This window comes from Limanda limanda, chromosome 3 (genome assembly GCF_963576545.1).
Source record: "Limanda limanda chromosome 3, fLimLim1.1, whole genome shotgun sequence".
In the NCBI taxonomy this organism is placed as follows: domain Eukaryota; kingdom Metazoa; phylum Chordata; class Actinopteri; order Pleuronectiformes; family Pleuronectidae; genus Limanda; species Limanda limanda.
Window position 1 is genome coordinate 23,473,084 of NC_083638.1, and position 21,233 is coordinate 23,494,316.

Below are 21,233 nucleotides of genomic sequence, written 5' to 3' on the forward strand. Positions count from 1 at the left end.
GTGTATGTACCGTGTTTATATATTGTGTGTATGTGTTTGTCACAGTTGTTCACAGTTTTAAGACACACTCGATCACGTTGGCGCAATAATAGAATTTCCGCTTTGTGATTTCAAAATAAAAGCCATGTCCAGCGCTTCGATCGCACAACGTTTAACACATCCTCACGGCTCTTCCGGTTCAGCACCGGCGATTTAATTGACTTGACGCAGCTGTCTCTTTTTTTCTTTTTACGTGTACGTGTACGCGCGCGCACGCTCTCATTTAAACACACACACACACACACACACACACACACACACACACACACACACACACACACACACACACACACACACACACACTCTCTCTCCTTTCTCTTTTGAAAAGCCCCTTGTGAGCAGATTGACAGGCTAGAATGAGAATGAGGCGGACGCTCGCTCCCGGCTCCAGTGCGTCCTCGTCCCTGTGAGCAGACGTGTCCACTCGGATCACATCTCACCATGGGACCTGCTCGGGCTGCGAGGGACTTCTGTTTGCTTCTGCTCCTGTTAAACAGTCGCCAAAGCGCTGCGCTAACAGAGACTCGAGGTGGGACTGTAGCGAGTGTGTGTGTGCGTGTGTGTGTGAGTGCATGTGTGTTGTGTTTTGCAAGTCGTGCTACTTTACGCACGCTTTGAGGAGCGCGCTCTTGTTGTGTTTCTCCACTTTTTGTTTCTCGGCGTGTTGCTGAGTAAAGTGTCGCTGTGGGAATTGACGTCCTCCTTACACAAATACGCTTTTTAAGACAGGTTTTGTTTTCTGTGTAACTTATTAACTTCCAGGTTAGTTCACCCAGGACGTTTTAAATCCCCTGCTGTAGACTCCCTACTTCTACTATTAGTAATAGTAGGGAGTTTTATTGTTGTATTGTTTTTCAGTTAAATCAGATTTTCTTCTGCTGTCACAAACATGCGAAACTTTAAAGTGCCCACATGACAAAGTCCCACTAGCTGAATGATTGCACTGTTTGAATGTGTTTGTGGAGATAATTGAGACCTGTGTGGACTTCAGCAGATCCATGCGCAGAGGGAAGTGATGGCTGTCACATCGATGCGATTTGTCAGAGCACTCCAGGCTCGTACAAGTGCACATGCAGAGCAGGATTCAGAGGAGATGGGAAACACTGCGAAGGTAACGTGTCCCCTGTTTGATAAACATGCTTATCTGGTCTCCACATCCATCAGATCTGGATGTTTAGGCTCTGGAACCTGTAATATTAACATGTTTTTAATTTTCACATCACCATGTTTATTCTACTGTGGCATCGTTCCATTTTGTGATATCTGTGTTGTTTATTCTAGTTACTCTCACATCCACACATCCTCTGATTGGTAATTGTTCTGATGGTCCAAAGACGAACCTTTTGGACTTTTGATCAACATTCATGTGTGTGTTGTGACTTTGCAGACACCGATGAGTGCGACCTGGAGTACAATGGTGGCTGTGTACACGAGTGCAACAACATCCCAGGAAATTATCGTTGCACTTGCCACGACGGATTCAATTTGGCACATGACGGACACAACTGCCTAGGTAAGAGCGGCCAAAGACCACTGAGTAAATAAGCCCTGCGATGGCCTGAGGAGTTCATGTCTGTGTAGGCTGCTGGTCGAGAAGTTTCTCACAAACACCTGGATTCCTTCTTCCACAGCTTTAAACAGTTTGGGTTTTGCTCGTCCAGCAATTTGAAATACTCACAAATATTTATGCTCCAAAATCTTTATGTTGGGGGGAAAAAGCCTTGATTTCATTTGCAGTGTTTGTGAACATGATTTGTACAAACACGGTTGAATCAATGCGATCAATCCTCTGTGCTGTAGATGTGGACGAGTGCAAGTTCAACAACGGTGGCTGCCAGCACACTTGTGTCAACACCATGGGCAGCTACGAGTGTCGCTGCAAGGACGGCTTCTTCCTCAGCGACAACCAGCACACATGCATCCACCGCTCTGTGGGTGAGTGAACTAACATGCACTCTTGTTATGTGAACATCTGTGAGCCGGACAAATACAACTTCAAGATATTCTCTGGCACTCACCAAAAAAAATTCATGAAATCAGTGTCTAACTCATTTCTAAAAGAGGGTTTAAGGATTGTTTGTGGATGCTTGTATGTGCTAATTGTCTTCAGCAATGGGGGGGAAAGGGGGACGGAGGACTATCCAGCAATTTCTCTAATGCTCACATACAAATCTTCAGTCTGACAGCACAATGAGGGGTGACAGGTTCAAGCTGGCTCCCGTCACTGAGCTTTTATCCGCAGCAGCAACATGCTGTGGGAAAAAGGATCTCCGAGTCCCCGGAGAACAAAATAAGTTAATAACTGCAGCACTCGGGTCTATGTGGTCTGTGTCGCAGATTTGTCTGCAGGGCCTTTGTTTTGTCTCCTCGATTGAAGTCAACTTAAATGCAGGCACTTTCCACTCCATCGAGTCTTGACAGCCCTTTTAAACCCTGTGGACCTATCCACTCAGCTGTGACTCATCTGGATAAATGGCGTTTTCATAATCTCACTTCTCTGCTCAGAGCGTGGTTGAGTACGATGCAGACTCCAGACCAGTTTGCAGAGCTTTGATTGCAGGGAATCCATTTTCAAACAACTTTTTCTCGGCTTGCAGAATTAAAATGTTCTCTCTAGATGTGATGAAATGATGAATAACCCCGGGTTGGTGTTTTTGAATTGTGTAAAGCCTGAGAACAATCAGTGTCTTTGAGGACGGCGCACTAATCTCTCACTATGTGTGCCTTTGTGTGGAGCCGGTCAGTCACTGTAGGAGAGTTTCATTGTGTACCCTCTCCCTCGTTCTCTTCACAGAGGGCCTCAACTGTATGAACAAGGAGCACGGCTGTGCCCACATCTGCAAAGAGACGCCCAAAGGAGGCGTGGCCTGTGAGTGCCGTCCAGGGTTCGAGCTGGCCAGGAACCAGAAAGGCTGCATCTGTACGTGCTCGGTGGCATGAGGCTAACTTCACACTACACACCCACACACACACACACACACACACACACACATGCACAGTGGGCTTCAAATGGCACGCTGATCATTTTGACTCACGCTTGCATGTTGTTGACCCCGCAGTGACTTGTAACCACGGCAACGGAGGCTGCCAGCACACCTGCGAGGACACGGAGAACGGCCCCATATGCAGGTGCCACATCAGGTACACCCTGCAGCCGGACAAGAGGTCATGTGTAGGTAAGCGTGCTGTGCGTCGCTCGTCAAACGGACTTCCATTTTTATTACACTCCTTTGAACGCATCACATCTTAATCTCTCTGATAGGTGTCTCCATATTGTCTTTAATCCAACTGACCTGCGAGGAGCTCAGTCATTTTCAAACTCCCGCTGTGCAACTTAATGTTTTTTAAAGTCGCACATCCCTGTCGGAAAATCCTCAAGTTAGCCTAAAGTTTCCAAAGGTACTAAATAGATCAGACTGAATTTTCGGGAAATGTTTTTTTTAAGAATGAACAAAATATCTAGAATATTTCATTTCAGTGCCGGATCTTGGATTTTTCTAAATCAGGGGCCATAATGGGGCCTAATGTTACACAGATAAAATATATGTCCATCATCCATGCACGATTCCTGATTCAGTAAGGTGCACATTTGATTCCTTGTTCGCTCAAAGCCACACGTCCTTGAATATATATATATCTAAAAAAACATTTTGTACTTCAAAAAAGCTTGGGAAATAAAAACTCTTAATAAATTAACATATTTATGTTGGTAAGTGTCTTCAGGGGCCAATCAGATTTCAGCTAGGACCCGTGCCCCCTGTCCACGCCCCTGTTTCAATTTGATATAATGGTGATATAACAAAAAATTGTACTCTGGACGGTTGTGAAGATTCTTAACTTAAAGTCAGGGAGAAAGAGTGGATCATACAGAAGTAGAAACAGAAAGCTGATGAGAAAGGTTTGATTCATGTTCTGGCTTCTTGTTTGTGATAAATTAATTCCGGTAGTAAATCTAGATGAACTCGACCTGAGCTCGGGGAGCGAATATTCCAGGAACAGCTCCCACTTTGTTTCTTCAGTCAGTCAGAGACTATCTTGATGAGCGAGTGGAAACACAGTAACTGGAACTATCTCCCTCTGTCAGCTCTCCTTGTTCCGCACTGTGCCTGTTCCCACACAGCGGTTATCATATTGGATAAGGATCCACTGTCAGATATTGGGTAATATCTCTCCCTGCAGTATGCAGTGTGTGTGAGGTCCGGGCATATCAGTGCAACGTTGTCTCCAGATTCTCTCAACTGATGTGCTGTGTTGTCTGACACGCGCCATGCCACTACAAGCTGAATATCTCGAGTGTAAACATGCATCTGCTTACTGAGAGGTGGCCGACACAAACAGGAAGTCAACAGAGGAGTCACAGTGTTTGTGTTGTTTCCTCGTCTGTGCTTGTTTGTTTGTTTGTTTGTTGGCTGGATTATGTAAAAAGTACCAAACGGATTTCCATGAAACTTTCTGGAAGTGTGGAGCATAACCTAAGGAAGAAACAAATAGATTTTGACGTAGATCCGGATCAGGGGGCAGTTTCAGGAATTTCTTTCAACTTTCCTTAACATTTTCCCAGTGAAACATTATAAAAGGGAGCGCATATCTCCACCCTGGCCCAACAGTCCCTGTATGAAACCACATTTAGATTCAATAGATCCGGATTTTTATTGACATCTGCATCGAATTGCAAACATTCATTAATCAGTCCCCTAAACATGCCTGATTTTACTTTATTTAAATCTCTGAGAAATCAATGAAAATTTTACTAATTTGCCCAATTTGTAGAAAGTGAAACATATTCCTGGATCTGCCCCCTGATCAGAATCTGCTTCTAAATATAATGGGTGCTTACTGGACTCATACCACATTCTACCACCTAGTTTCCCAAAAACTCTTTCCTGTAGTTTTTGTGATATCCTGATAACTAACTAACCAACTAACAGAAAGATAAACAAATAAACGCAGAAGAAAACATGTGATTTAATTGAATCTAAGCGGACAACTGAGCTTTGTCGGAGGTGTGTGCTCCACTGAGTGCCATTCCAGTTTGTGGTAGTGATTTTGAGTTTATCAATCTTAGTAATAAAGGTGGTTTTTCTGTGTCTCAGAACGGGATGAGGCCACCACCGAGCCCTCGGACAACAACGCCACATCCATCACTGAGGTGGACAAACGGGTCAAACGAAGACTGCTGATGGGTAACGATTGCACCCTCCTCCATTCAGAGGCTTGACTTTCTGTTTTATGTGACGGCGCGTTGAGCTGCCAGGAACCACCGAGGGGTGTCAAACAGGGGAGAGGAGTAATGTCTAGTAAACCCCAGGCATTCCTCAGCCGTTTGGAGCAAACTGTGAAATGACTGTGCAGTGGCTTCCTCGCCCCCAGCTTCCACCCTGAATAACATGCATCTGTGACAGTGTGGTACATTTCACATTTTCCTTCCATTTGGGGAAGGGCAGCGTGTGAATCTCGTCTTGTATCGTTAGTATTTATCAGTGGTGTGATTCTGGGTGAGTCCACACATGAAAAACAAGATATCTTTGGCACCAGCTCTGGGAGTCTTGTCCTGTGTTATAGATAATACATGTTAGCTGTGATGTGTTCCTAACCTATATGTGTGTTTTCTCTACTGTTAACTATACAAACCAGGCATCAGAGCCTCATTCGTCTGTTTCCACCAGCATTTCTAAATTTGTTAAACAGCATTTAACAGTATTCAAAAGCATGAGAAGAAACTGTATATTTGTCGTGTTCTGCTGATGGATTCTCGGTTGTCTTAAGAATATAATGTTCAGCAGATCGAGGTTCTGTTTTGTTTAGGATCTAACATCTGACGTTGGGAAATAACGCACAACCAAAGTCATTCACATACATTCGTGCTTTGTGTTGCACTTTCAGAAACCTGCGCCGTGAACAATGGGGGGTGTGACTGCACCTGTAAAGACACAACCACAGGCGTGCGCTGCAGCTGCCCCGTGGGCTTCACCCTGCAGCCGGATGGAAAAACATGCAAAGGTCAGACTGGCAGTCCCCCCCCAAAAAAACAATAAGAGAGCGTCTTGGTGCTGCCGCCCTTCAGCTTTGTGCATTTGAAAGTGTTGTTCCAGTGTTGGTGTCAGGATGTCGCCCTTGTTTCCCGCAGATATTGACGAGTGCGAAATTCACAACGGCGGCTGCGATCACTTCTGCAGGAACACCATCGGCAGCTTCGAGTGCAACTGCAGGAAAGGTTTCAAGCTGCTCACAGACGAGCGCTCCTGTCAAGGTAGAAAATCAAATCTGACTCCTCTTGTCTGTTTACCTCAAACTCTGCACAAGACAATAAAGATCAGTTGGGAGTAAATGTATTTTCATAAAACAGATGGAATAGAAAGGGACATCATGACTTAAGATGTTTGTGACATCCATTGCTCATAATTTCATAATTTATTATGATCATTTTATATTTAAGTCTTGATCTCTTCAAGTCTTGATTTCTTTCTAAAGTTTCTTTCTTAATTGATTAGGCAAGATTTTCTTTGTTTTGTAACTTATCAGAATATGTGGGCGGGATTTACTTCAAGGTTAAAAAATGGCAACAAAACCTTTAAAACATCATTATATATTTTTTACCTCCGCCTTGGAAAATATGTTTTTGTCTGCATTTGTTTGTTTGTTTGTTAGCAGGATTAAGCAAAACTACTCAATCGATTTCCAAATTCCAAATTTTGTGGAGGGGTGGGGCATGACCCAAAGAAAACCCCATTATATTTTAATGTGACGTGTTCAGAGGGGAGCCAGGAATTTATTTTCCTTTCTTTAAAATTATTTATCTTTATTTTTGTTGCTTAATCAGAGAAAAATGTATGGATCTTACTAAAAAAATCTGGCATGTTTAGGAGACTGATCCAAGTTAAAATCCAGACCTAGTGAATTTAAATGTGGTTTCACGGTGGCACTGTTGGGCCTTGGTGGAGGTGTACGCTCTCAGAGTGCCATTCTAGTTTGGTAATGTGGCTACCGCTTTGTTTACCTTTGGATCAGAATTCATGTCTTTAATTAGGCCTATCTGATGCATGTGTAAATACATAAAGGTGTCTCAATGAGTTACTACCTCCAGCGGCGTTTCACTTGTGAAACTCCCTGTACACGTCACATTTTCCCTCAGTGGGAAAATGCAGGATCAAATGCTTATGTGTGTCTGTGGGTGGGAAATCCCTCCTAGTGAAGATTGCAACTGGCTGCCCTGCTATTATTTCATCTCTCTGATTCTGATTACAGATATAGATGAGTGTTTTTTTGAGCGGACATGTGATCACACGTGTGTGAACTCCCCCGGTGGTTTTCAGTGTCTGTGCAACAAAGGCTTCACCATGTATGGACTGGCCCACTGCGGAGGTGAGACCCTGTTAGGTGGAGGGAGGTATACATAACAACTTGAGCGTAACACACAAGTGCTAAAAAGCATACAAATGTGAGTACTTGCTCATTGATGTGTTGCTGTGAAATGGAGCCTGTAAACATAGTAATGATTTTTCTTCTTTTTCCTCTCAGATATAAATGAATGCAGCGTGAACAATGGCGGCTGCGAGCAGGGCTGTGTGAACACCATGGGTGGATTTGAATGCTTTTGCCATCCTGGCTCTAAGCTGCACTGGAACAGAAAGGACTGCATTGGTAAGCTGGTGCATCTGTTGAGTGCTGCTGTTCTGTCTGTGGAACAAACGTGATAAAAATCTGTGCGACATCCAACATTCTGCACTAAAACCTGGGGGACAAAAACAGGAGATACTTTGAATTCTGCTCTCTTTTTTTCTCTTTAATTCTCCGTCACTTCTTGTGTTTGAGTGAAACGCTGGACCGTGCCTCGTCCTCGTTGTTTCAATGAAAGGTTTTCTTTTTTACCCTCGAGTTTTGTTGTGGTTTCCATCTAGAGGCTGAGGGTTTACCACCTGCCAAACCCCCCTCTAAACCCACCTTGAACTGCAGTAAGCAGGCGGGGGGGGACCGCTGCTTCCTGACCTGCCAGTCCCAAGTTCACATCAGCAGCGGTGAGTTGGATGAATCAGATCAACACACTTAGCTGGGCCATCATGATTTTGTGTGATTTGCAACTTGAATCCCAGAAGATGAGCTCTGCACAGGAGAGAGTTTCATGCTGAGGTTTCAAGGTTTGTTGAAGCTGCAGTTAAAAAAAAAAACTTTTAATTGAAAATTGCTAAATTGTCCAATCATTTCACCTTGAGATCCATTTTCTTTTTGAATATTTTCTTCTCATGAACTTCATATGATTTGCAGAATAGCTGAACACACATAGCACAGGAATCACTGTCAGTTTTGTTTAATAAAAAAATATTTTCGCTTTTGCTCCCACTTTTCTGCAGTTCGTCAACATTTAAATAATCATTTTCATTCAGCAATGTTTCAAACAGATACGTTAAGATTTGAAAAACAGATATCAAAATTTTAACTTTGATTTATCCACAATGGCTAAAATGTTTGGCCTCCATAACACTCCCAGTTCAGGATACTGATTTGAAAATGGAATTGGGACTAAACATTTCATAGATACCAATAACAGGCTTAATGTGAAGTGGCTGCAGAAAGTGCAGACTGCAAGAAGTAGTTCTCTACGTCCTTCAAGTCTATCTAAATTAAACTTGGGGTATTTTTGGTTGTGTCTTTGGTTCTCATGTTAGCTTCAAACAGGGATGAATGGACATCAATGGAAGTCGGACACAGTCTAGCAAACACTGAGGCTCCTATACATCTTCATGTTGAATAATAAGATGAATGATTTCAGTTGATATGACGCGACTCTCCTCAGTCAAGTGCGTCATAACATTTTTTTTTTTTTCACAATAAGACTCAAACAGCACGATACAGGTCAGGCATCTCCTGGTGCAGATATGTTCTAGCGAAGTTAAATCATGCTAATGTGAAAGAGTAAGTTAAGCTGGTCTGCCCCTGTGACCGGTCGTCGGCATCAGTCTGCAGAGAGATGGGTTTCGTGTTCCGACATGCTTCCTGTTTGCTCTCTCACTCGCCTTTTGTGGCCCTGACTTTTAGGGACGGAGGATTCCTACACGGTGACCTGTGGAATGCCTTTGCCCTGCTTGGCTGACGCACAAAAGAACAACAGTGGCTTGTATTGCTTGGGCAAGTACAAAACATCCCAGATTTAAATCGATCTTTCTGCTCTGCCACACAAAACCGTTACTCAGGAAACAACTCAGTCTTTCCTTGCCGTCAGTTGATATAAAAGTAGATCAAAATAACAAGATTTGTTTCTGTTCCAGGTCCAGAAATGGTCGGTGTTCCACGCATTAAGACCACAGCCACCTTTAAGTCGGGCACCGGGAAGTGCAACTTAAAACGAAGTCAGGAGAAACTGAAGGAGAGCTTAAACGCTGCACATTCAGGTACAGAGGTTGCCACACAACAACACCAACACATCCACACACGAGACAGGATGCAGATAGATTTTTGTGGTGTTGGTTAGAAAAACATTTTGGGTTTACCGAGAACTGTCACCATCTAAAGCCACAATCTTTCGGAAGATATAGCAGACCTGAAAGGCTGGAAACCAAAACAACCAAAGGCAAATGTGAAAGAAATTTGTGGCTAAAGTGTCTTGAACTTTGAATGGCAGTGACAGGGGAGGATGTAATTAGCCGTAGCATGCCATTCAGCTAGCTCCGACCCAGCTATCATTCAAAGGGAGTTCTGATCGGAAGAGAGAAAAAATTCCTGGATCTGCCCACTAATCCAGATTGGTACTAACATCTAATGGGTTCCTTCCTGACCCATAACACATCTTTCCACCAAGTTTCGTAATAATCCGTCAAGTAGTAAACAATCAATCAAAAAATATATATAAATGGTCAGAGGTGAAAACATAACCTCCTTGGACGAGATCATTATTTGGTAGGCCTGTTTTTAAATTCATATTGTAATTCAAACGTTTTCCTTAATGAGGTTCTTGGAATTTCTTTAACAGTTGTGCATTTGTGTGTGTGTGTGTGTTGTATCTGTGTCTCTGCTGGCTGTGGCGTGGCGTGGCTGTGGGGGGGTGGTCGTTCCCTGGGTCCACAGATAGCAGGTTCCCCTTCACCGAAAACGTCCAGTTCAGCTACGTGAGCCTGCGCTGCTCCTCCTCCGGGCAGTGGACGCGCAGCCGCCACGGCAGGAGAGCCGGCGAGGAGGACGGCTCCTCCATCACAGCCGAGTTTGAGCTGGACGTGAACCTAGAGGAGGTAACAGGTTGGTTGGTCTCGCTGCACTTCCTGCCTGCTCTGTGACCTCTCTGTTCCTCGTTCTCCACCTCTGTCTCTCGCCGCTGTCCGTTCGTTACTAATCAAACCAAACTGTTAAAGTATCTCCTGTTTTGACTTGGTGGTGGTGGTGGTGGGCTCTGGATGTGGGGCGTAGGGTTTCTATACATATGTTGGCCTAGAGTGTTCCTTCCCTGACTCGGAGTGTTTTTAATGTGTGAAGGCCTGGGCAAGCATGTGGTCATCCAGGCATGGATTCAAAGTATCCTCAAGGTGTGTGTGAGATGACATTTTGTGCCGGCAACAGTTGTGGTATCATGTTCCTCTCTCAGCAGAGACCTGCGACCTGAGCTGCGTGCGCCGGCGCTCGGAGAAGAGGCTCAGGAAGACCATCAGGACCCTGAGGAAGTCCATCAACCGGGAGCAGTTCCATCTCCACTTCGCCGGCTCCGACTACGAGCTCGCCAAGAACCCCGAGCAGCCGGTGGAACTGACGGGACCCTGTGTGGGCGGACAGGGGCTGATGGGCAGGAAATGTGGTGAGTTTGTTCTTTTTCGGTTTACCTTCAGTTCCCTTCCCGTCAGTCAGTGCAGGACGAGATGGAGTTGGGGACATGCAGCGTTCAGCCAGCGTGTCTGCAAAGCATAGAACCAACCACTTGAGTTGCACCTAAGAAGGCAGCGACGCACACACTCGACTCCCAGTCACGACTTTAAGTAATTGAAATGGTCCACGCCAGCGAGATATATTTAGACAGGCTGGTTTAATGATTGGATTCGGAGCAGGTGTTGGCCAGATGAGTGCCATATTTGGTTTGCAGACATGCTGTAAAGAGCTGGTTGGAGTGTGGAAGAACAGAGAGGCTGTTGTTGGTCCTCTGCGCCGTGAGATCTTCCAGCATCTCCCTCGGATAAGAGCGTAACGTGGTGGCCACAGGCAGCCCCCCCCCCCCCCTCACTGGTGGTTGCTGCCTCTCGACCACGAATACGACCACACACTGTGGGCATTAGAGCGCCGAAAGCTGGCATGTGTTTTCTCTGGCCGTTGGCAGCGTGTGCCCCTGGTTCGGGGCCTCACAGTAAGTTCTCTGCCTGCCGCTCAGCCTCTCAATATCAGCGAGAGGAAACCAGTGTCTTTCTTCCGCCGTGATGTCTAAATATTTACTCAGTCGATGTGCGCTGTGTTCGACACACGCCCGTCTCCTGCCGGCGTTCAAGAACCTGACGTAGGCGCAGATCTTTCATAAACTCCACACACACGTTTCAAGTCGCATTTTTGTTTCCCTCCTTCTGAACCGTTGACGGACGTGTTATTGTTCTTTGCGGGTTAATTGGAAACCAAAACACGCCTGAGTCTGTGGCTGTCCTCCAGACATCTGAGGCTGTTGAAAGAAAATCATCAGCTTTACACATCATCAGCTTTATATTTACAGCACATCTCCTCGTAACCGCGGTTCTTTTTTTTTCTTTCTTTTTGGGGGGGGGGGGGGGGGGCTCGACATCAACATCAAAGTCTCTGCTGCTGATTGGCTGCGCTGATGTGATTTTAACCTGAACTGCCCCTGTGTGCATTATATCTCTCAGTAACACAGGTCTTAAGGGTCTTGATTCCTTAACTCCCCGCTACGCTTTCAGGTCAACATTAAGCAGTCTATTGGCCGTGGCAGGGGTGTAGACATGTAATTTGGGAGAGGAGGCGGGGGGGCTGAAAGGCATTCTTCTTAACCTCCAGCTCTTTAAAGGAGCTATATTTTCCCCCTCCTCCCCCACCTCCAGCTCTGGCTTAGCTCGGAGCGCAGTTTAGTCCTTTTCAGTGCCCGTTCCATTGAAAAAGCCCTTTCGGGGTTTGTTCTCACTGCCTCCGAGGGACGACAACACAGCCGCCCTGTGCATCTGGAGAAAATATGCTTTTACATTTTGGGCATTTTTCTCCTTTTGAATCAGTGTTGTGATGCATTCAGGCTCCTGTTTGCATCAGTTTCTACTCCAGGACATTGCCTCGTAAAAAATACGATAAGGCCTAGTGATTATATAAATATTTTGTTGTTCAGTTATTAGAGATTATTTGAAAAGGAAAACATGATTGAACTGCAGCAGTCGAGATCGGGATCCAGAGATGACGTGAATGTCGCCCGTCCACGCGCTCGCGTCCATTCGGGCTCACTAGTCGACTTGTTTGCGTGTTTGTTTTAACATTGAAGATGTTTAGGAAGTCCTGTTGATTCAAGCTGGCAGTTTGAGTGCTGCGTCCCCCCTGCCCCCCAGCTGGGGCCACTTTGCATGACCCCCGGCAACTAAACTGCTGAAGAGAATTGACTTCAGCCACACCATGGGAATCAATTAGCATCAGCTGTTTGGGCCTCCGCTTGATGGGCGCGAGCAGCGATTGGGCCAAGCCCGAATGGGGGGATTCAGAAACCTGACCCCTTTTATTGGGTTCAGCTTCTAACCACTGTGATACCGTAGTGTTTTCCTATGTCATCAAGTAGGCAAAGACTGGGCCCTTGAATAGAGGTGAAAGGTCTTTTAAACCTCTTTGGGGCCATCAATTCGAGGACTCTATAGAAGCGTTCTTTGCATTTGAAAGGCTTCAAGGTTTTTTTCCCTTTCACTCTCACTCTCTCTCTTCTCTCACTGCTTCCCTCTGTCAAATAAAAGCTGTTAGGGGACAATGCAGTGATGGCTCCTCGTGGTCTTTTTAGAGTAAACAATGGGCTCCGAAAAATGGACCGCTCTTGAGAGAACTACATTTTCGTGCTTAAGAGGGAAATCGAACTATTTGCTAATCTGGATCGACATGAAGCATGTGTGTGTTGAGATGGTGGATTCTCTGCTTACAGGCAGCTTAAAATTTAAGGCAACAACGCATTTTCTGCTAAAGACCTGGGACTTCATTGATTTATTGTTGTGTGAGATCAGCTTCTGTTTTTCAAGTCAAGTTCTTAAGGCCCTCGTAGACAGACGCAGTAATTCTCAAATTAATTACAGACATTACTCTGAATGGGAGGAACCAAAGCAAAACTGTGATTTAGTCCCTGTAATCAAGCCTTTGCACTTTGGTGAGATAAAAAGGAAATCCTCTCTTTGATTTGTTTCTGTGTCTGAGTCGAGGGTGCGTACGGTGCTTATGGTATTAAAAGTTCCCCCCCGATGCACCGGCATGGTGTATGATGTATGTGTCTGATGTAGGGACACAAAGGCAGCTGTTGAAGCGCCGGTTCTCTTTTGCCTCAGTCATTTTGTTTGGTCATTCTTCACTGGTAAACTGTACGTTTTTGCATTGGTTTTTAAATGAGTTTATTCGTTTATAAGGCACCACATGGACTTACACCAAACTACTTGTCAGAAAAGCCCCTCAGATCCTCTGGTTCTTCTCTTTAAGTAGTTTCAGAGGCAGAACCAAAACATTTGGTGATGCTGCATTCAGCCTGGAGTCACTGGAACAGACGTACAGAGGATCTGAAAATGTTGATATTTATATTCTACTTAAATTAACACACTTTTGATTTATTCTGGCTTTCATGTGTGAGTTTTAGAATTTATGGTTGCATTATTTACATTTATTTTGTTTTACTATTTATTGATCTTTTACTATCTTAGTATAATTTATAGTGCTTATTTACTTAAGTAATTATTTCTATTGTTTTTATTTTGTATTTAATAAATATATAAATAATATATAAATCAATTTTGATATAAATGGAAAAATTCTCATTGAGTGTCCCGGCCAACAGAACAGAGTTGCAGACATGTAACAATTTACAATGAAAATAAAGAATGAGTTAGGGTTCTGGATTACAGAATCAGAAAACCTTAAAATGATATTCATTCATTCATCTAATTCATTCTAACCAGAAGCTCGGCGGTTCGATCCCACTCTTCCCCATCTGCCTGCCGAAGTGTCCTTGGGCCAGATACTGAACCTTGAATTCCCCTGTGGCAATAACCTGTACTACAAAGCACTTTGAGTGTTCATCAAGACTAGAAAAGTTCGATGTAAATACAAGTCATAAAGGCAACAGGAGTCAGTCAAAACATCGTCTGCCATATATGCCTGGTTATAAGTAGTTTTAAATCACTTAAATGCATCTTATAAGACAAGATGCAACTGACTCCAAGCAGAGGTAGTGGAATACTTATGTGCTTCTTAAGTATTCAACATTAATTTCTGTATCCATCTGTCCTGCATGTAGGCACATTTTATCTGCAGCTACATGGAACAGGTTAAACCTACAAAATAAGTTTTTGTTGTCGTCCTAGTTACAAATCCTAGTATTTATAAATATTACTCTTTTCACACCTATGGAGAGCATGTGAAGCTCCACTAAGCCGAACTGCTTCCTTCCCAAAGCACTGTGCTCAGTTTAACCACATCTAGTACGTGTAATATTCATGGAGGCAAGTAGATCCCTCCAAACTGTCAACTGATCAGAATCAGTAAATATCTTTAATGTGTTATGGGCGATGAATAATTAAGTGGCTGCTCTTCATTGTGTTTATCCAGTCTAAGTATGTACACAGTTCTGTTTGGTTACACTTAAGAGGTGGCTGATGAAGTCCAGGTTACTTTACTTTATTGGTCTTGTCGTGCAATTGAGCCGCTGTATTCGCAGTGTAAACGTGCCGTGTGGTTAGGGCTGTTTGATTTTGTGTAGCCAGAGGCAACACTGCTGTATTTGTTGATTCCCGTCAGCTTTTCACGCCGTCTACCCCCCCACTCTCTTATGATGTGAGGAGTCGAACACCGGCTGACACTGATCTCTCTTAAAGTGATGTAAAGCACAAGTTCACACACGGCACTCTGTTGTGAGAGTCTTTAAGTGTTTGTTTTGGTTTTCTGAGAAGAATCTTTGATTTCACCCTCCTTAAATAATTAGCTTGGTGATGACAGTATTCTTTCAGAGAGAATAAAGATGTAAGTATTTAGACACATGGCTCACCACAGCACTAAGACCCAACTATCACCGACGGGATATGACGAACCACCACAAACATGGCAAACCTAAGCCCAATTTGCTTTGTGTCTGTGTGCGTGTGCCACAACTAAGTGATTGAAGTAATCGCCTTTAATCCGTCTTTCCTGTGTTGTCTGTCAGTGAGGTGCAGTGTGGGTACTTATTACGACGCAGAGCAGGGAAGGTGTGTGCTGTGTCATGCGGGGACGTACCAGGGTGAGGAGGGACAGACGTCCTGCGAAGTTTGTCCTGGACCCGAGGGAAGAGAAGTGTCCAAGGTGGTCGGAGCTCGAAACATGTCCGAGTGTGGAGGTAAGTCAGTGTTCAGCAGACGGAAGCAGCAACTAACGGGATTTTTATTGTATAGAAAAACTTGTATATCTATATAATATAACGCTTGAAGCCTATTGTACCTCAAAGTGCTCTCACTGATAGTTGACTCAAGGCACAGCTGTAAGCTCTCGTATTAGAAATTCAGTTTTCAAAACCAGTGATGAGATGTAACAAAGTACATTTAGTTAATATTCACAGCGCAAACATCAAGCTATTCCCTTAAATGTCGAATTAAAAGCTATATTTGATATTTCAAAAAATATATACCTTAACTTTTGGCATTTGGTGTTTCCGCTTGTGTGTAGTGACAATATTGTAAATTGCATAGCCCTTAAGAAAACAAAGAACTTAGCAATGACACAAACATGAGCCAAAGGGAAACATGTTATAACATCTTGAACAAAAAAAACTGTAGAAGCCATAAAGGCACAACATGTAAATAAGTGCTTTGTGATTGTGAGCCACACAGGAAGCGATGGTGCCGTGATACAGATCTTTCTCTGGCAGATGTTCTGCTCTGTGTAAAGTCAAAGAAGCTCCAGCTCAGATTTGAAAGATGGATTTGAATTCAAAACACAAAGTCTGCTGAATACAAAGCCGAAGGAGCCACCATGTTTTGGTCTCCTCCCGTGCTGTTATCGCTACAAGGCTAAACCCCCGATCCCATCTCCTCTGACAGACTAAACAAGAAGAGCTATCAGCAGACTCCCACTGGCTCCCAGTTTGTATTAGTCCCCCTGAAGACACAGTGTGTGAGGTGCACTGGGAGATGGCACCGTTCCATTAACCTTTGCTTTAGCTTTGTCACTGGCTCTGAACCTAACGGATCGGGAGAGTTTTCCTCATGTAGCGCATTTTGAAGGTTTTGAAATCCAACTCATCCATCTGTCGTAGTTCCCGAAAGTTGTGTGTGTGTGTGTCTTGTGTGTTTTGATCCAATGTTTGTGTGTGTTCAGGTCAGTGTTCCCCAGGTCAGTACTCTCATGACGGCTTCATCCCCTGCCTGCCCTGCCCACTGGGGACGTACCAGCAGGAGGTGGGCCGCACCACCTGCTTCCCCTGTGGAGGGAACCTGGCTACCAAGCGCAGCGGTGCACTCACCTTTCAGGAGTGTGAGACCAAAGGTGGGAAAGTCATTTGTGTTAATGTAGGGTAAAAAAAAAAAATCATTCAGACCTGCTATTAACATCCGTCTCACAAGTGGACATGAATGGATCATGTCATGGTCAGTTAAATTTTGTTTTTAAGGTTTTCAAGGTTAGTTTTTTGTTTAAGCGAGATTACACAAACATAACTGAACAGATTTCCATTCAAGCTTGGTGGAAGGTTGTGGATCAGGGGGTGGATTCAGGAATTTCTTTTTCACTTTATTTAACATTGAGAGATTTTCACCATTTTCCCAGAGAGTTGTGATTCTTGATGACAAAGACACAGGCTCATTTAGGGGGCCTGTCTGGTAGGGGGCCTGTGGGGTCGGGGGCCTTGGCTGAGGTATGTGCTCTACTGAGTGCTGGTCTAGTTCTAGTTTCATGGCTTAACATAAGTGGAGGGATTAGATGGTCCATTTTTAGCTGTGAACGTTTATGAAGACCTGTCAGGTTTATAACGTAAAGTTGTTTTTAAAAACTCTTCTTGACATCACATTAGCGTCATAAGGTTGTTGCGTCTATGGATGTGTTTTGGATGTTGACAGAAACTCTGCTGCCCTCTGCTGCTGACTTATTGTCTGTACGTTATGGAGTTCATTCAAAACGATCAAACTTGGTAGGTATCAGTCTTTCAAGAACGAGGGAAAAAGTTGTTTATTAAGTTCTTAAAATTCTTAAATTATTATTTATAATTATCCATGTGTCCATAATGGATTTTTTTAACGTAATGTGCAGCATGTAAGCTTTCAGCTGATCTAAAATGATTAAAAGCACAGATGCAAAAACACAAGCAGTGAACATTACGAGCTATATATAAACTAACAGTGTTGTGATTGGCTCCTGCAGTCCAGTGCTCTCCAGGACATTACTACAACAGCAGCACACACCGCTGCATCCGCTGTCCCACGGGCACGTATCAGGCTGAGTTCGGTCAGAACTACTGCATGGCCTGCCCTGGAAACACCACCACCGACTTTGATGGCTCGACCAACTTCATGCAATGCAAAAGTATGTATGTCTGTGTACAGAAACTCCTCTAAAGCATGCACACGGAGAAAAGAACAGCAGCGTTTCGGGGTAAATTGCTGTATGAAAAAAATAACTTTATTTAACATAACTGTGTTGTATTTACAGACCGACATTGTGGGGGAGAGTTGGGGGATTTTTCCGGCTACATCGAGTCGCCCAACTATCCTGGGAACTATCCGGCCAACATCGAATGCACTTGGACCATCAACCCACCGCCCAAGCGCAGGATCCTTATTGTCGTCCCAGAAATCTTCCTGCCGATCGAGGATGAGTGCGGAGACTACTTAGTAATGAGAAAGAGCTGTGAGTTTGAACTTTTCAGGAAATTCCTCCTTCTGTGTGGTTTAAAGCAGACGTGCCACAGTGTGCTGATCACAGATGCTGTCCTTTGTTCTGACATCTTAACCTCACAGCCCTGTCAAACTCTGTGACGACCTACGAGACCTGTCAGACCTACGAACGCCCCATCGCCTTCACCTCCCGCTCCAAGAGGCTCTGGATACAGTTCAGGTCCAACGAGGGAAACAGCGGGAAAGGCTTCCAGGTCCCATATGTTACATACGATGGTAAACAGAAATATGATACATGTTTGCAGCCTCTGTCTCTCACTAAAATCTGTTAAGATGTGTCACACTAATGAGCTGCTTATGGACTTTATTTGTTTCAGAGGACTACCAGGAGTTGATAGAAGACATTGTGAGAGATGGAAGATTATATGCTTCAGAGAATCACCAGGAAATTCTCAAGGTATCCAGAGTTTGCCCCTTTTAGAAAAGAGCATCATGTTGCGTCTAAATTTTTACTCAGTAGGGAAGGAATTTTGTAACTTATAATGATAATTGATATATAATCAAATCTGCTGGACATGCGATCAAGTATAACAATATTTAGATATTTATTGAGGTCAATTGGTGTTAAAACTTTAATTCTATAGCACTTATCTAAACAAGGTCACAGAGTGCTTAACACAATACTGGAGCATAAAACAACAAAGAAAATAATGAGACAGAACAAAAATAAGAAAGATAACATGCGACTGAGAATTGACTGTTACATATAAATGGGTCATAGCAGTGGTCCAGGCGTGAATAAGCTTCAAGGGTCAGGAAAAGACTGAGCTGGTTCAATTTGGGCTCCAGTGTATTTCTTTGGTGAATGTAACAAGATAAAATAAAGTTATTTACATGGGTGTCTCTCCCAGATGTGTGTATCTGTAAACCCTGTATTTGGATCCAGTGAAGATGCAGCACCCTCTGTTGGTGACATGTAGAAATACAGACTGCTGCGGCTGCATTGGCAGTTTCTCTTCATTAATGAACTATATCTTCTCCTCAGGACAAGAAGCTCATGAAGGCGCTGTTCGACGTGCTTGCTCACCCACAGAACTTCTTCAACTACACAGCTCAAGAATCACGAGAGATGTTCCCTAAATCCTTCATCCGCTTCCTGCGTTCCAAAGTCCTGAGATTCCTTCGCCCCTAAGAAGGGTTCTCACCATGTGTCTGGATTATAGATTAAATACCAGCCACCGTTTCAGCTTTTTTCCAACTTGCCCCACAAAGAGTATTCTGTAATTATCTGTTTTCACCTTGTGGGATGAGCTGACAACACATTTGATAAACAGTTATCCCAAGAGAGAAGTAGACAAGACAAGCAAGTGCATTCCTAACTGGAGCTTTTAGAAGGAGAATAGATGTTCGTGAGCATCCTCAGAAAGGAAACCAGATTCTCTTTCCTCTGTTTGGAAATTTGGAAACAAGTTTTAAAAAATTATAAATAACTTCTCTTAGATTTTACAGTCACATCTCAGGATTTACCAACTGAAGTCTGTATCTGAATATTGCTAAATATTCTACATGCCATCATTTTGAGACTTTTGTTGACAACATTGTGATTTAAAGAAAAAAAAGGTAGCTAAACAGATGAATGTCAGCCAGTGTATCTATAGTTTGAACTTAGGCTACTTTCACAGGTAGAGACAAGTTGTTGACAGAAATCCTGCAAAATGACAGAAACAAATATAACACAATGTTTTCATGGAGAAATTAGCGCCACTAAAGAAGTAGTGGCACCACAAAAGCAATTATTCTGATGAATCTTTTGTATATGATGTAAAAAGTTTTAGGTGAAACGCTAATGTAATGTAGCAACTACATACATTTGGACAGTATAGCATTGCTGCAACTGCTGGTGGCTTTTTTGGGGCTTTCCCAAAAAAATTTAAATAACAGTGGCTTTTATGCATTCATGAGACATCAGCTGCCTCACCAGTATGTGTCAGTACATTTTGTATTATGAACTAGCAACCAAAGACAACCGCTCACTCGGTAGAAGGTCAGAGATCTGCGAGTGATGTGATTTGAGGTCAGAGACCGTGAAAAGAGACGAGACATCCTGTAAAATAGAACTGAGCTATTCACCTGTCTTAGATGATACGTGTATGTATATTTTCTATGGTTTTGTACATCTAATATGCTGTAAATAAAGATAGGAAACTTATTTTATGTTATTATTACTCTCTCTCACTTTTTTTCTAGCACAAAGGGACCTTCTAAATTGCCTGTATGACACACACACACGTATGCATGACACATGTATCCATGGAAGGGATTGATCTTAATCCTCATCGTTGGACATTCATCCACCTGGCACCCCAATCCACTCCAGACAAATGTCATGCCAGCGGTAGGACAGATGTAAGAAACTAAACTATTGTGTGCAAAACACAAAACTGGTTTAGAAAAAACAGCTGGCACGAGTACAAACATAACCAGAGAAGGAAAAACACATTTATTACTGTTGCCCTCATAAAGCCCCACTCCCCTGCTTTAAGCGATTGGCTCCTGAATCTTATTGGCAGACAACAATCAAGTTAAGTCAAATCTGTCTGTCCCCGGCAGCTCCAGTCACACCCGGGTCTGTGTGAACTAACCTGCTCCCATAGATCATAATTAGAAATCCAAAAAATGTCAAGCATAAACTTGAGCGGAAATTTCACCAACTATAACAGTGTGAACCTGAGAGGATTGTAACGTGAGATTGGAAGATCAATAAATTCTTAATATATTTTGAATGCAAAAAATTGCAAAAATGATAAAAAATTATCATTAGAGCAATTTGACAAACCCCAATTTCATATACTCTCTCTCTCTCTCTCTCTCTCTCTCTCTCTCTCTCTCTCTCTCTCTCTCTCTCTCTCTCTCTCTCTCTCTCTCTCTCTCTCTCTCTCTCTCTCTCTCTCTCTCTCTCTCTCTCTCTCACAGAGTTATCTCAATATTTACCATCAAGTCAAAGGGTGCGCTCGCTTTACCTTCAGATACGCTTCCACAGGAGCGGGATGTACCGCCGCTTGTGTGGGTTTGATCGTGTTTCCTCAGAAATCCTCCAAACCAACCGACCGATCGATTAATCGATCATAGATCTGAACACCCGACCAATCACCGATAGATCGATCGCACGTGGCGTTGTATCCAACGTGTCACCGCTCGTCG

At 43.6% G+C, this 21,233-nt stretch overlaps 1 protein-coding gene across 5 annotated transcripts; it reads left to right on the forward strand.

Moving 5' to 3' along the window:
* Positions 1 to 338: 338 nt before the first annotated feature.
* On the forward strand, positions 339 to 20,251 carry scube2 (signal peptide, CUB domain, EGF-like 2). Of its 5 annotated transcripts, none has more exons than XM_061068879.1 (23): positions 339 to 568; positions 1,031 to 1,150; positions 1,427 to 1,552; positions 1,840 to 1,974; positions 2,834 to 2,959; positions 3,099 to 3,215; positions 5,133 to 5,222; positions 5,923 to 6,039; positions 6,167 to 6,289; positions 7,285 to 7,401; positions 7,558 to 7,680; positions 7,938 to 8,054; positions 9,073 to 9,162; positions 9,303 to 9,425; positions 10,099 to 10,266; positions 10,610 to 10,816; positions 15,374 to 15,544; positions 16,522 to 16,689; positions 17,560 to 17,721; positions 17,848 to 18,045; positions 18,156 to 18,308; positions 18,410 to 18,489; positions 19,078 to 20,251. In XM_061068879.1, the coding sequence occupies exons 1-23, from the start codon at positions 481 to 483 to the stop codon at positions 19,222 to 19,224; spliced, it is 3,066 nt and encodes a 1,021-aa protein (XP_060924862.1). In that variant the 5' UTR covers positions 339 to 480; the 3' UTR covers positions 19,225 to 20,251. The 5 variants fall into 5 exon arrangements, with proteins under 5 accessions (XP_060924862.1, XP_060924864.1, XP_060924863.1 ...); XM_061068881.1 differs by having other exon boundaries at positions 10,613 to 10,816; XM_061068880.1 differs by having other exon boundaries at positions 1,034 to 1,150.
* The last annotated feature ends 982 nt before the right edge of the window (positions 20,252 to 21,233 follow it).